The sequence below is a fragment of the Crotalus tigris genome, unplaced genomic scaffold, assembly GCF_016545835.1.
Source record: "Crotalus tigris isolate CLP2741 ecotype Arizona unplaced genomic scaffold, ASM1654583v1 scf7180000021379.394396, whole genome shotgun sequence".
NCBI lineage: Eukaryota > Metazoa > Chordata > Lepidosauria > Squamata > Viperidae > Crotalus > Crotalus tigris.
In genome coordinates this window covers 289,504-303,827 of record NW_024098482.1, presented here as the reverse complement: position 1 = coordinate 303,827, position 14,324 = coordinate 289,504, and the positions used below count along the sequence as shown (strand labels likewise).

At 47.2% G+C, this 14,324-nt stretch overlaps 1 protein-coding gene across 2 annotated transcripts in view; it reads left to right on the top strand.

Annotated features, from left to right (window-relative positions):
* SMAD7 (SMAD family member 7) overlaps positions 1-10,096 on the top strand; it is a 71,264-nt gene extending 61,168 nt beyond the window's left edge. Inside the window, exons 4-5 of one of the 2 annotated variants that reach the window (XR_005553534.1) lie at positions 7,212-9,511; positions 9,640-10,096. Coding sequence is in view for 1 of the 2 variants with exons in the window: in XM_039318482.1 (XP_039174416.1) it covers positions 7,212-7,750 (539 nt within the window). In the remaining variant the exon portion in view is untranslated. Of the gene's footprint in view, positions 1-7,211; positions 9,574-9,639 lie in introns of those variants that run through there. The other variant, XM_039318482.1, reaches the window with a different exon arrangement.
* Positions 10,097-14,324: the final 4,228 nt, after the last annotated feature.

Sequence of the window (14,324 nt, the reverse complement as noted above, 5' to 3'; positions counted from 1 at the left end):
CAGAGCACAGAGAACCAATGTCAATGGGACAAATTTGGTTTCCCCTGTCCCAGGGGTGGCACCCAGCACAGAACCTACTGCCGAGGAAGTGCTCAAGACTTGGTCTCCTCCTGGGGAAACTGAACAGTTAGATTCCTCCAATCCCTCCTCACCAGCTTCTTCACCCGACCACACTCCAGCGCCTCACCCCAACGACAAGGCGCAGGAGAACATATGGTCGGCACAATTTCATGCATTCATGCAGGATGCATTCTCCCAGTTCATGGCTTCTAAGGGGCAAGTGGCCTTTCACACACCCCGTAAGGGACGGGCTAGGCCGCCCCCTACCAGCATCTCTGAAACTTCCTCTCAATTGGGAGAGGGTGACTCAGTAGACCTGGACATGTCAGACATGCCCCTCTCGGAGGACGAGGAGACCGCACCTGAGCAGGCGACAAGCTCTGGCCTCTTTAACCCAGCGCTCCTAAAATCACTCCTGATAAAGGCAGTTTCCACAGTCAACCTAACATCAGTACAGGATGAGAAGCCCTCAACAAGCAAGGAGGCCAATCCTCTATTTGCCAAAAAGGTTCCACAGGATAAGTACATCCCATGTGCGGAGGTCTTTATGACCACGCTGGAGGAACAATGGTCCTCACTTGCGAGCCCACCGGCACCTAACAGCGCGGAAAGAAAGCTTTTCAACCTATCTCCCTCCTTCTCTAACATGTTAGAGGTTCCCACTGTAGATAACCCCTTGATCTCATTATTTTCTACCTCCGCGATTCCAGGAGACATGGCGGAGGTCTTGAGACCTGAGGAGAAGAAATTTGAACACTCCCTCCGGCGTTCCCATATGGCCGCAGCCTGGGCGGCCAGAGCAGCCACTTCATCATCATTCTTCGCGAGGGCCAGTATCATGTGGCTGAGGGAACTGCAAGGCACGGTGCCTCCAGACCAGGTCAGAGTACACCAAACATTGGCCAAGCTCCTCGCGGCCTCTCAATTCGTGTCTGACGCTTCACTGTACGCAACAAAGTATGCGGCAAGGTCCATTGCGGCCACAGTGGCCTCGCGAAGGCTACTGTGGCTCAAAAATTGGAAGACAGACCTGAGGTCCAAATGGCGTCTTTCGACGTCCAAATACAGTGGAGAAGCCCTGTTTGGTTCCATTCTGGACCCACACGTCAGCGAAGGCAGAGACAAGAAAAAAATCCTAGTGCATCCATCAAAGAAGTTAGACAGGAGAGGCAGTCAGGACTTCCGGAGACAGGGCTCCCGCCCAGGAAGCCCCTGGGAATGGAGACAGCCCTTTCGATCAGGGCAATCCTGGGACTGGCCCAGAGGCTCACGATCCTTCTATCCGAGACAGGATCGAACCCAGGATCGCCAAAGCCCGGGAGCCAGAGGCCAGTTCCAGTCCAGACGCCCATATAGGGGAGCGGGAGGCAGATCCTTTAAGCGTACCAAGTGACGCCAAACAGGACACTCCCATCGGGGGTCGGTTAGGAAACTTCATCGAGGTCTGGGAGCAGACCACCACCGACGCCTGGGTCTTGGAAACGATCAGGCATGGCCTGACCTTAGACTTTTGTTCTCCCCCACCAAGCCGGTTCATCAGATGCCCCATCTCCAGAAAGGTACACAAGACGAGGCTGATAACTTCGGCCATAGCTCACCTCCTGTCAATTCAAGCCATAGAGAGGGTACCAAAGGAAGAGGAGGGAAGAGGATTTTATTCCATCCTCTTCGTTATTCCAAAGACATCAGGAGGGTGGAGAGCAATATTGGACCTGAAGGGCCTGAATCATTTCATAAAGTACAGGAAGTTCAAGATGCACTCATTGAAGTCCATCCTAGCCAGCGTCAGGGAAGACGATCTATTATCCTCAATAGATCTCACAGAGGCGTACCTACACATTCCCATCCATCCCAGCTACCGGAAATTCCTCAGATTTACCTACGCGGGCCGGCATTACCAATACAGGGCCTTACCCTTCGGACTATCTTCAGCACCAAGGGTATTTACCAAAATCCTAGCTGTAATAGCAGCCCATCTCAGGCTGATGCCGGTTCGCGTACAGTTTTATCTGGACGACATCTTGATTCAGTCCAGATCTCAGGAACAAGCAAGGGCAGATCTCAAGACCACGATCCGAACCCTACAGGGGCACGGATTCTCGGTCAATCTAAACAAGAGCCACCTCATTCCCTCAAGGAGACTGCAACACCTGGGCGCGGTGATAGACACGTCACAGTGCAGGGTATTCCTTTCCCAGGAGCGACTGATCAGCATATCCAAGCTAATCCACCAAATTCAAAAGATCAGGAGAGTGCCCTTGCTACAACTCTCGAAGCTCCTGGGGAAGATGATATCTTGCATGGGCATCATCCCATGGGCAAGGCTCCACTCGAGGGAGTTGCAGTGGTTCCTCCTACCCTACCAGAGGAGGAACCTCAGCACCTCCAGCAGGAGAGTGCCGGTACCAGCACAGGTGATGAAATCACTAAAATGGTGGCTATCCCCCATGACACTCAAGGGGAGCATATTCAGGGAACCGAACAGGGTCACGCTCACGACAGATGCGAGCCTGTTCGGATGGGGAGCCCATCTGGGGACCCAGATAGCACAGGGCCAGTGGGGTCAGAAGGACCTGTCACACAGCATCAACTGGCTAGAGCTCCGGGCCATACACCTGGCCCTCCGTCATTTCTCACACCTAGTAACGAGGAGGCACGTCCTCGTGCTTACAGACAATGTAGCAGCCAAGGCGCATGTAAACAAGGAGGGAGGAACGAAATCAGTGGAACTAATGAAGGAAGCATTGGCTCTGGCTCGGTGGGCAGAAGCCAATGTGAGTTCCATCAGAGCGGAACACATCTCAGGGGAGACAAACACCCAGGCAGACTCCCTGAGCAGAGCCAAGGTGGACCAGTCGGAATGGCGTCTGGACCCGGCTCTCTTCGAGGAGATCTCCCGGAGGTTCGGACAACCGCACCTAGATCTATTTGCCAACCACAAGAACACACAGCTCCCCAGGTTCTTCTCCAGATTCCCGTCCCCGGGATCGGAGGGAACGGATGCTCTCAGGTGCCGGTGGCCGGCGCAACTCCTGTACGCCTTCCCACCACTGCCATTAATACCGGCAACCATACGCAAGATGATCCTGGAGGGCGCAGAAATGGTCTGCATTGCCCCTCACTGGCCACGGCGCCCGTGGTTTGCCGACCTCGTGGACCTTTCGATATCACCTCCGTGGAGGATCCCCCCGGACAAGGTAAAACTCAGTCAGGGCAAGCTTGTACACCCAGATCCCCAGTGGCTACAACTAGCCGCTTGGCATTTGAGCGGCAAAGCTTAACTAAACAATCTTATTCTGCAGGGGTGATATCGATCATACAGGCATCACGAAGAGCGTCCACTAATAGGATTTATGACGCTACGTGGAAGGGATTTTGTAGGTGGTGCGCTTCGCTTCACCTAGACCCGACCGCAGTATCTATTCCCAATATCCTAGATTACCTACTGGAGGGTCTTAATAAGGGCCTGTCAGTCAATACTATCCGCAGACAGATATCGGCCCTCTCAACTGTACTCTCCTGCGACAACTTAACTTCCCTAGCACAGCATCCAGCTATTAATGCCTTTTTAAAAGGGGCATCTAACACAAAGCCCCCAGTCATACACAGGTACCCGTCCTGGAACCTGTCTAAGGTCCTTCTAGCCTTGACATCAGCACCCTTCGAACCTCTTGAAACATGCTCACTCCATCACCTATCACTGAAGGTAGCTTTCCTTGTGGCAATTACTTCAGCAAGAAGAATCTCAGAACTAGCAGCACTGTCAGTAAGGAAGGATCTGTGTACCTTTTTCAAAGACAGGGTCGTTCTTAGACCAGACCCGACCTTCATTCCGAAGGTAAATAGCATCTTTCACAGATCTCAGGAACTTTCGCTTCCTGATTTCTGTCCAAGACCCAAACATAGACTAGAACACAGATGGCACAAGCTGGACGTGCGGAGAGCGCTGTGTTTCTACGTGAAACGCACCTCGGCTTTCCGAAAGACTGAAGCATTATTTGTGTCCTTTCAACCAGCAACTATGGGAAAGAAGGTATCTCCTTCCACCATAGGCAGGTGGATCAGAGCCTGCATAGCGCAGGCCTACGTCTCACAGGATTTGCCAGCACCCACTCAGGTGACTGCTCACTCAACTCGGAGCGCAGCTACATCTGCGGCGTGGCTAACGCAAGCTCCGGTGGAAGAGATTTGCAGGGCCGCAACCTGGTCCTCACCTTCGGTTTTTATTCGACATTACCGTTTAGACTCCCTAGCAGCAGCAGACGCGGCTTTTGGCAGAAGAGTTCTTCAACAAGTCGTATCTGCTCAGAGTTCGGTAGCCTAGACATTCCCTCCCAGGGGGACATGAGGGCTTTGGTATGTCCCATCCATTTGGACTCTACAGCCATCCTGCTGGAGAAGGGGCATTGTCTTACCTGAACGCCTTTTCTCAGCAGGATGATGTAGAGTCCAAGCCCACCCAGAGGATAGGTCTAGGCAGGGTTATAATAAAGATATAATAAAGAGCTGCAAGGTTAATTCCAACAAAGTTTCTCGCCTAAGTCAAAACTGGGGTCACGCCCAAAGGAAGGGGTGTGGCCGAAGTTTTTACCCAGTCTGCCAGGCAGGAAGGCCGTCATAGAACCCATCCATTTGGACTCTACATCATCCTGCTGAGAAAAGGCGTTCAGGTAAGACAACGCCCCTTTTGATTTCCTTTAGGAAAGTTTGTAATAATTGCTTTGCCCCTTCTTTTAACATGAGGCATAGTTAAACAAAAGGAAGGGCTTTGGTGAGAAAGGAGAATTCCATGCAAATTTAATTTTTGACTTTTTTGTTGCATTTATGAGCAGAAATCTAGGCATAAACAATGCCTCTAAATCAGAGAGTCCTCAGTTTGCAACCTTCAGCCAGAGTTTCATTCCGTACAGCTTGAACCTTGTGAACTCTGAAGCTTCCTCCTTCTGTTATATATTCCAGATGGACAGTATTTAATATTTATTTGCTACGTATATGTAGGGGTGTGGAGTCTATACATAGTATGTTTAGGTGTGCGTCATGTATGTGTTTCACTTTGAGAGCGGGCAACTAAATTTCATTTTTTATATGTGCCGTTGTGCCCACAGTAAAAAAAAATGACAATAAAGGTTATCTTATCTTATATCTTATCTTATCTTAGTGACTGTTCTAAGTTAAAGCAGCACTGAAAAAAGTGACGTCTCTGGTCCTCCATTTACAGCCACCCTAGTGTGTCTAAAATCACACGCTCAAAATTTGGGAAAGAGGCAAGTTGGTTGGGAGTGGGTGCGGTTTGGGGGGAAATGGGTGGGCAATACCAAAAGTGGTGTGTATCAATTTGTTTTATTTTTTTATCTGAAGTATTTTTAAGATTATAATGTATTGTAAAATAGAAAATAAAAACTTTATAATAAAAAAAATGTGGGTGCTTGTTGGGCTGTATTGTCAGTTCCACTTATACACATTTGACACCGCAAAGGACATCTGTGGTTGATTAGCAGATCTTTGGTAAGCTGTTATCTGCCATTAATTTACTCTTGGCTTGAATTGAAAGGGTGCAGCGAGGACTTGCCGAGAGGGGGGGGGGCGTGTGTGTGTGTGTGTGTGTGTGTGTGTGTGAGAGAGAGAGAGAGAGAGAGAGAGAGAGAGAGAGAGAGAGAGAGAGAGAGAGAGATTTTGCAGGGTAGGTGGGAGAATTATGGCATATAAAGATACCACAGCCTAAAGCAGTTTTGTGTCTTCGCCTCTCACTTTCACAACTGATTTGGCTGGCCTCGGTCCATGAATAATATAAATTGTTGGCAATTGGGAGAAAGTAGACAGTGCTGCTGCAAAGATGGATCTCAAGTAAATGTTCTTAGTTCATCCCATCGGTGTAGAATTCCATCTTTATGGAGGGTTTAAGACAGGGGTTCTCAACCTTGGCAACTTTAAGACTTGTGGACTTTGCTGGCTGAGGAATTCTGGGAGTTGAAGTCCACAAGTCTTAAAGTTGCCAAGGTTGAGAACCCCTGGTTTAAGAGGTCACGTAGAACTGGGGCCTGTTCACTCCCAAATCCTTGTTCACATCTGATCCTTACGATTTGGGAGTGAGGCCGTGAAGCCTCCATCAACTTAAAGAGACCCAGTGGCCAAATATTTCTCTTAAGTGACAGTGCGATCCCTGGATCATCTTCTAAGGAAGAGGTCCTCAACCTTGGCAACTGGAAGATGTGTGGACTTCATTTCCCAGAATTCCCCAGAATTCTGGGAATTGAAATCCACGCATCTTCCAGTTGCCAAAGCTGAGAAACACTGTTCTAAGATGAAAGACACCGTTGAACTTTCTCGGGAAGAGCGAAAATCTGGCCGCGTTAAAACAGAAACACTAGGATTTTTTTTTTGTTACAAATATGTTTTTAAAACGTTTTCTGGGGTAATTGCTCAAGTGCAGTTTGGAAATGGATACGGTCTCGAGATTTCTCACTTGGTTCCATTTTGATCCAAAAAAGGTTTTGAGAAATACAAAGTTCATTATAACAAGAGGGGTGAGACAATCTGTTGTTACACAAATGGCGTCAAGGTCTCTTTTCACAGTGTCACGTCATTTATTATTCTATATTCACTGTTATTCTGAATTTGTCTAACACAATCATTAAGTAAATTATGTTTATGGGGGCGGAAAAAACCCAGTCCATTTTACAGATAGTCCTTCACTTATGACCATAATAATCATACTCATTATGGACACGTGTCATGATGATCATAGACCACCCATGAAACTAACCTGATATTTTATTTTTTTTTTTTTTTGCAGTGCTCAGTAAGCAAATGCATTTATTAAGCGAACGCGGCAGTTGCTAAGTGAACTGTTGTTTCCTATTGGGAGTTTTTGTCGCAAAGTGGAAATAAATGCTGATTTTCAGCAAAAAAAACCATCCTAAATTGGGGTCACGTGACTGCGAGTTGGTTGCAGTCATGTGACTGCAGGGGAGGGGCTTGGGGAAACTTCAGGTCATAAGTATTTCTTGGATGGGTCCTCATGACCTTGGTCACTAAATGGCTGTCATAAGTCGAGGACTTCCTGTAATTCAGGCCTGCTAATCTCTTTCCGTCCAAACGCTGGCCTTTTTGTGAGAATTAACCTTCGGTATTCTCTCTGTTTTGTCTCCTAGATTCCCAAGTGCTACAGGACCCCGGGGATCTGTCACACTGGTGCGTGGTGGCCTATTGGGAAGAGAAGACCCGCGTGGGGCGCCTGTATTCGGTCCAAGAACCTTCCCTGGATATCTTTTACGATCTACCTCAGGGGAACGGTTTCTGCCTCGGACAGCTCAATTCGGACAATAAGAACCACCTGGTGCAGAAGGTCCGAGCCAAGATTGGCTACGGCATCCAGTTGAGCAAGGAAGCCGACGGAGTATGGCTTTACAACCGCAGCAGTTATCCGATTTTTATCAAGTCGGCCACACTGGACAACCCGGATTCCAGGACGTTGTTGGTTCACAAGGTGTTTCCGGGCTTCTCCATCAAAGCGTTCGATTACGAGAAAGCGTACAGCTTGCAGCGGCCCAACGACCACGAATTCATGCAGCAGCCTTGGACCGGTTTCACGGTGCAAATTAGCTTTGTAAAAGGTTGGGGCCAGTGCTACACAAGACAGTTCATCAGCAGTTGTCCGTGCTGGCTGGAGATTATTTTTAATAACCGATGACTTCCCGAGACCCCAACCGCAGGCCTTCCCGAGCTTGGCTCCTTGAGGAAGAGCGGACTTCAGCTCCCAGAATTCCATCCTGCCAGCAAGGGGTTCTGGGAATCGGAAGTCCCCCCCCTTCTTCCAGGGGCCAAGCTCCGGGAACCGCTTGCTCCCCAGTGACATTTTATAATGACTTTGCTGCTAAAACGGTTCCTTTTGAGTGCTTGCTATGGTGTGCAAACGTTTTTTGTTTGTTCTGTTTTGAGAAATAGCTTATGGGAAGATTTTCTTTTCTTTCTCCCTCCCTCCTTTTCTCTGTCTTTTTATTTTGGGGTGGGGTGGGGTGGGGGTTTGATTTGGACATACTTTTTGAAACGTGGAGGACCGACAACGCAGAAGGAGAGGAGAGTCCCAAGGAGGTTGGGGAAGGTGTAAGTTGGAGGTGGTGACAGAGAGGACCCTTCAGTTTCTTTTTCAATTGTGATTCAATCAATCCTTAATGAGCAGGAGTTGCAAGTTGCCACCTTCACAGCTTGAATTCAGGCTGCGTTCTCTTTCTTGCCTCCCTTTGTGACGGCTCACGCGTTTCTGTCCAGAAGAATCCTGCCTTCCCCCTCCCCCCCCGTCAAATACACACCTTCTTTGCACACTTGGCACGTTATGCCTATTTTCAGCAGACCTTCTCAATCCACACTTATAGAAGTGCCACCAATACACCAAGATCTGGTTTCCTTCAGTGACCATAGATAGAGGTCGGTCTGGAATTTCATCGGGCTTGCAAGGGGATTGGTCGAACAGATTCCTGCAAGCCGTGACCGGTCGTCCTCGTCTTAACGACCATTCGTTCAGTGACCGGTTGCAAAGTGTGATCCTGGGATTCCCCTTTGGCAAAGCCAATGGGGGAAGCCGGATTCGCTTAACAACCAATGCTACTAACAAGAGCCGATTCACAGGGTTTCCTGCCTGAGCAGGGGGTTGGACTAGATGACCTCCGAGGTCCCTCCCAACTTTATTATTATTATTATTACTTAGCAACCGTGGCAAGAAAAATCACAAAATGGGCCCAAACTCGCTTAAAACTGTCTTGCTTAAGGACAGAAGTTTGTGGGTCTTAAAGGTCATGGTCGTAAAGCCGAGGACCACCTGTATTTCGTTCTAGAACCATATAATGGTTCTGCATCATAATCTGTCCTCTTTAACCCCTCCAAGATCCCTTTCTTATGAAAACTTTAAACCACGTGGATCTCTGTACGTTGCTGCAAGTCGCCCCATCTGTTGCAAGAGAAAGGGAGCTGAGGTTTAAGAAATACAAATAAATTAAATAAATCAAACCGGCCACTATTGAGGAAGGTCAGGCAGAAGGGGTGCCTGGTTCTGGGCACAATAATCAAAGAGTTTATTCTGCAGAAATGCAGAATTTTAGCCAACAGCGTGCAAATAAGGCGTCTTTCTTCCCTTCCTCTCTTACTCTATCTACCTGAAACTCTCAACTCTTTTGACTGACCTTATGGATGGAAAAGAAGAAGAAGCTGCACGCATTTGGGAAAGAAATTGCCATTTTTCCGGGCTTGGCTATCACAATGCCTGTAAACCCTACGCCACACCCCCCCCCCAAATAATAATATTATTTGGTCTGGGCTTTTCAAATGGATTTGCAGCGTTTGTATCCCATCTTCTCTTTTCAATGGACAAAGCTGATTTTCAGTATTTACTCCCTGTCCCTTATTTTGATCCAATTTAAAATAATAACTGTTTGCATCCAGAAGCTGCAGTCATTTGGTTAGTACGGGGTAGGTAACCTTGGCTCTTTTAGGACGCGTGGACTTCAACTCCCAGAATTCCTGAGCCAGCATAGCTGGCTCAGGAATTCTGGGAGTTGGAAGTCCACGCGTCCTAAAAGAGCCAAGGTTGCCTACCCCTGGATTTAATATGTTAGTATTTTTCTTCAATTCATACACTTAGTATGATAATTTTACACTGTTCTTGGCTCAGTGAGCACATTTAGACCTTAACATAAGCTATTTTTCTAAAAGCAAAAAAGGAATAAGTGAAGAAAAAAAAACATCATCCTGGGAATTTTAGCATTGAAGTGCTTTTTTGGGGGGGGGGGGAGAAATAAAAAAATAACAACAGACTTCTTTTTTAAAAAAAACAAAAACCCTGAGATTTATTAAAGAAAAAAATGTATTTTATGTTATATATAAATATATTATTACTTGTAAATACAAAGACGTTTTATAAGCATCATTATTTATGTATTGTGCAATGTGTATAAACCAGAAAAATAAGAAAAGATGCACTTTGCTTTAATATAAATGCAAATAACAAAATGCCAAATTAAAAAAGAGAGAGATAAAAATTTAAGGATTGGTGGCGGTTTTTCTCTTATGGGTAGCCTGTGCTTGAAAGGGCAATGGTCTGGTTGGGAAAAAGGCTAGGTAACTCTGTGTGTGTGTGTGTGTGTGTGTGTGTGTGTGTGTGTGTGTGTGTGTGTAAGAGAGAGGGTTATTTCCAAGGATTTCCATTTCTCAACCTAGAAAACATCAATGTTGTAAACCAGGAGTCTTCAAACTCGGCCCTTTTATGACTGGTGGACTTCAACTCCCAGAATCTAAGTCGGCCATTTTGATGAAAATCCAGAGCAGTGGTCTTCAAACTCGGCCCTTTTATGACTGGTGGACTTCAACTCCCAGAATTCCTAAGTCGGCCATTTTGATGAAACGGCGGGCTTGGATCCAGAGCAGTGGTCTTCAAACTCGGCCCTTTTATGACTGGTGGACTTCAACTCCCAGAATTCCTAAGTCGGCCATTTTGATGAAACGGCGGGCTTGGATCCAGACCAGTGGTCTTCAAACTCGGCCCTTTTATGACTGGTGGACTTCAACTCCCAGAATTCCTCAGTCAGCCATTTTGATGAAACAGCGGGCTTGGATCCAGACCAGGGGTCTTCAAGCTTGGCCCTTTGATGACTGGTGGACTTCAACTCCCAGAATTCCTCAGTCAGCCATTTTGATGAAACTGTGGGCTTCAATCCAGACCAGGAGCCTTCAAACTCGGCCCTTTTATGACTGGTGGACTTCAACTCCCAGAATTCCCTAGCCAGGCACGCTGACTGAGGAATTCTGGGAGTTGAAATCCACAAGTCTTAAAGTGGCCAAGTTTGAGAACTCCTGGTTCAAAGTCACAACGGCACTGAAAAAAGTGCACTTACGACCATTTTTCACACTTAATGACCATTACCGCAGCATCCCCATGGTCACGTGATCAAAATTTAGACGCTTGGCAACTGACTCGTGATAGTTGCAGCGTTGTGGGGTGTGTGTTTGTGTGTCACCTGATCCCTTGTTGTGACCTTCCGACAAGCAAAGTCAACGGGGAATCCAGATTGACTTAACCAGGTTACTAACTTATTCACTTAACAACTGGGGCAAGAAATGTCATAAAATGGGGCAAAACTCACTTAACACTTGTCTGAGCAACAGGAATTTTGGATTCAATTGTCATCAGTTGAGGCTTACCTGTATCCAGAAAAAAAAATCTTATTTTTTTGTGGCAAGACTTTGCCCCACCCCCAATTTTTCTAAGAAAGCGGGGACCTAAATACTAATGCTGCTTTTGCAAAGGAAGCACAGAGTCGTAAGGCAGTTGCTCAAGGTTTATAGTCTGCAATTCTTTCTAAAACTCCTGGGCCAACAGGAAGATAACCTTGATAAGGCTGTTTTCAGGGCAGTTCCCAGCCCAGCTTTGAAATGCAAGAATGCATTTGCTTTTCCCTCTGGGGGGTCGGCTGACATTTATGTTCAGAAGGGAAAAAAATTCAGCTCCTGACTTTTTGACCTGGAGATCGGTGGCATCCACAAGGCTGCCAAACACCAGGGCTGTAAAGGTGTCCCACTGCACAATAAACCTGCGTAAAGGACAAACGAGGTCAGCCGGATTTAAGAGCAGTTGTGTTTTCCTGTTGTTCATTCTCCAGCAAAGTCTCCAGCGCTTGTCCCGGTTATAATTAAAGGACTAAATGTCAGTTTAGCGCAGGGGTTCCAGGCACCAGGTAAGTTAACCTGGAGATTTCGTCCGGCCTGAGGCACGAAGCCAGCTGAGTTATTTGGGGCCAGGCCCTGCCCTTCCAGCCCTAGGAAGGGCAAAAGAGGACGGCAAACAACTTTTGGACAGGTTGCCAAGAAAACTGCCGGGACTTATCCAGGGGTCCAGCCTGATCGGGAGGCGCCAAAATAGCTAACTAGCACAGAGTAATTAAACGGCACAATTGTAAATAAAGAGCTGTGGTGCCGCAGTGGCTAGAATGCAGCTATTGCAGGCTAACTCACTGCTCACTGCCAGGAGTTTGATCCTGACGGGGCTCAGGACTCCGCCTTCTGTCCTTCCGAGGTCGGTAAAATGAGGACCCAGATGGTTGTGGAAAGAGGCTGACTCTATAAACAGCTTAGAGAGGGCTGTAAAGCACTGTGAAGCCGGATATAAATCTTAAGTGCTATTGTTATTGCCCTTCCTTCCTCTCTGAAGGCCCAGTGGTTAGAATGCGGTACTGCAGGCTAACTTACTCCTCACTGTCGTCAGTTCGATCCTGACTGGTTCAAGGTTGAGTCAGCCTTCCGAGGTCGGTAAAATGAGGTCCCAGATTGTGGGGGGCAAATAGGCTGACTCTGTAAACCGCTTAGAGAGGGTTGCAAAGCACTGTGAAGCGGAATATAAGTCTAAGTGCTATTCTTATTGCCCCTCCCTCCCTCCCTTCCTTCCTTCCTTCCCTCCTCCCTCCCTCTCTGAAGGCTCAGTGGTTAGAATGCGGTACTGCAGGCTAACTTACTCCTCCCTGTCAGCAGTTCGATCCTGATCGGCTCAAGATTGACTCAGCCTTCCGTCCTTCCGAGGTGGGTAAAATGAGGTCCCAGATTGTGGGGGGCAAATAGGCTGACTTTGTAAACCACTTAGAGAGGGTTACAAAGCACTGTGAAGCGGGATATAAGTCTAAGTGCTATTGTTATTGCCCTTCTTCCCTCCCTCCCTCCCTTCTTTCCTTCTTTTCCTTCCTTCCTTCCTTCCTTCCCTCCCTCCTCCCTCCTTCCCTGAAGGCGCAATGGTTAGAATGCGGTACTGCAGGCTAACCTACTCCTCACTGTCAGCAGTTCGATCCTGATGGGGCTCAAGGTTGACTCAGCCTTCCGTCCTTCCGAGGTCGGTAAAATGAGGACCCAGATTGTGGGGGGCAAATAGGCTGACTCTGTAAACTGCTTAGAGAGGGCTGCAAAGCACTGCGAAGCGGCATATAATTCCTAGTGTTATTGCTATTTATACAATTTGTACGACCACCTCACTCGCTCAGACTCTGGGTGGTTTATAGAAATGAAACCCGAATACAAAACTCAGTAAACAACCTTGCTGATAACCATCAAACTAACCACTTGACGGGCTCCAAAAGGTCCTTCTTGGTCCCCCTTAGAGGGGACCCATCACATACCCTGTGTCCCCACTCTTGTGGGTCCTCCAAATGAAGTTGACCTCGCGTTGATGTCCCATTTCCCTCAGCTACAAGTCAACAAATAGTACAAACAGAAGATGAGCCGAGGTGGCGCAGCAGTTAGAGTGCTGTACTTTAGCTGACTGTGTTCAGCAGGTCAGCGGTTCAAATCTCACCGGCTCAAGGTTGACTCAGCCTTCCATCCTTCCCGGGTAGGTAAAATGAGGACCCAGATTGTTGGGGGCAATGTAAATATATATATACATTGCTTACTGGTGTACACCGCTTAGAGAGTGCTTGCACTTAAAGCGGTATATAAGTCTCATAAATAAATAAATAAATGCAAACTTAGTCATTTAATACGAAAAAAGTCACTTGACCAAACAATCGTAGGGGTAGTCCTGGGCTCACTATTCATTTAGTGAGCAGTTGTTAAGTCGCAGTCAATAAGTTAGTAAGTTGGCCAACAAATTTGGCTTCCCCATTGACGTTGCTTGTCAGGTCGTAAAAGGGATCACACGACCCTGGGCCATAGCAAAGGTCATAAGTATGAAGCAGTTGCCAAGCATCTACATTTGGATCCCATGCTGCAGAGGTCGTAACTATGAAAAACGGTCACAAGTCACGTTTTTTTGGTGCCGTGGTAACTTTGAGCAGTCACTAAACAAACAGTTGTAATTGGAGGACTACCTGTATTTATGACGGGTGCGGGATCCCAGGGTCATGTGATCACGTTTTGTGACCTTTTGACAAGCAAAGTCAATGGGGGAGCCAGATCCACTTAACAAGCGTGTTGCTAACTTAAGAACAACAGCGATTCACTTAACAACCGTGTCAAGAAAGGTCATAAAATGGAGCAAAACTCACTTCACAACGATTTTACTTAGCTATGGGAATTTGGGGCTTTGTCAAGGACTAGAATTAGAATGAATAGAATGGAATGGAGTAGAATAGACTAGAATAGAATAGAATGGAATGGAGTAGAGTAGACTAGACTAGACTGACTAGACTAGACTAGACTAGACTAGACTAGACTAGACTAGAATAGAATAGAATAGAATAGAATAGAATAGAAAAAAGAAAATATGGAATAGAGTAGAGTAGAATAGAATAACA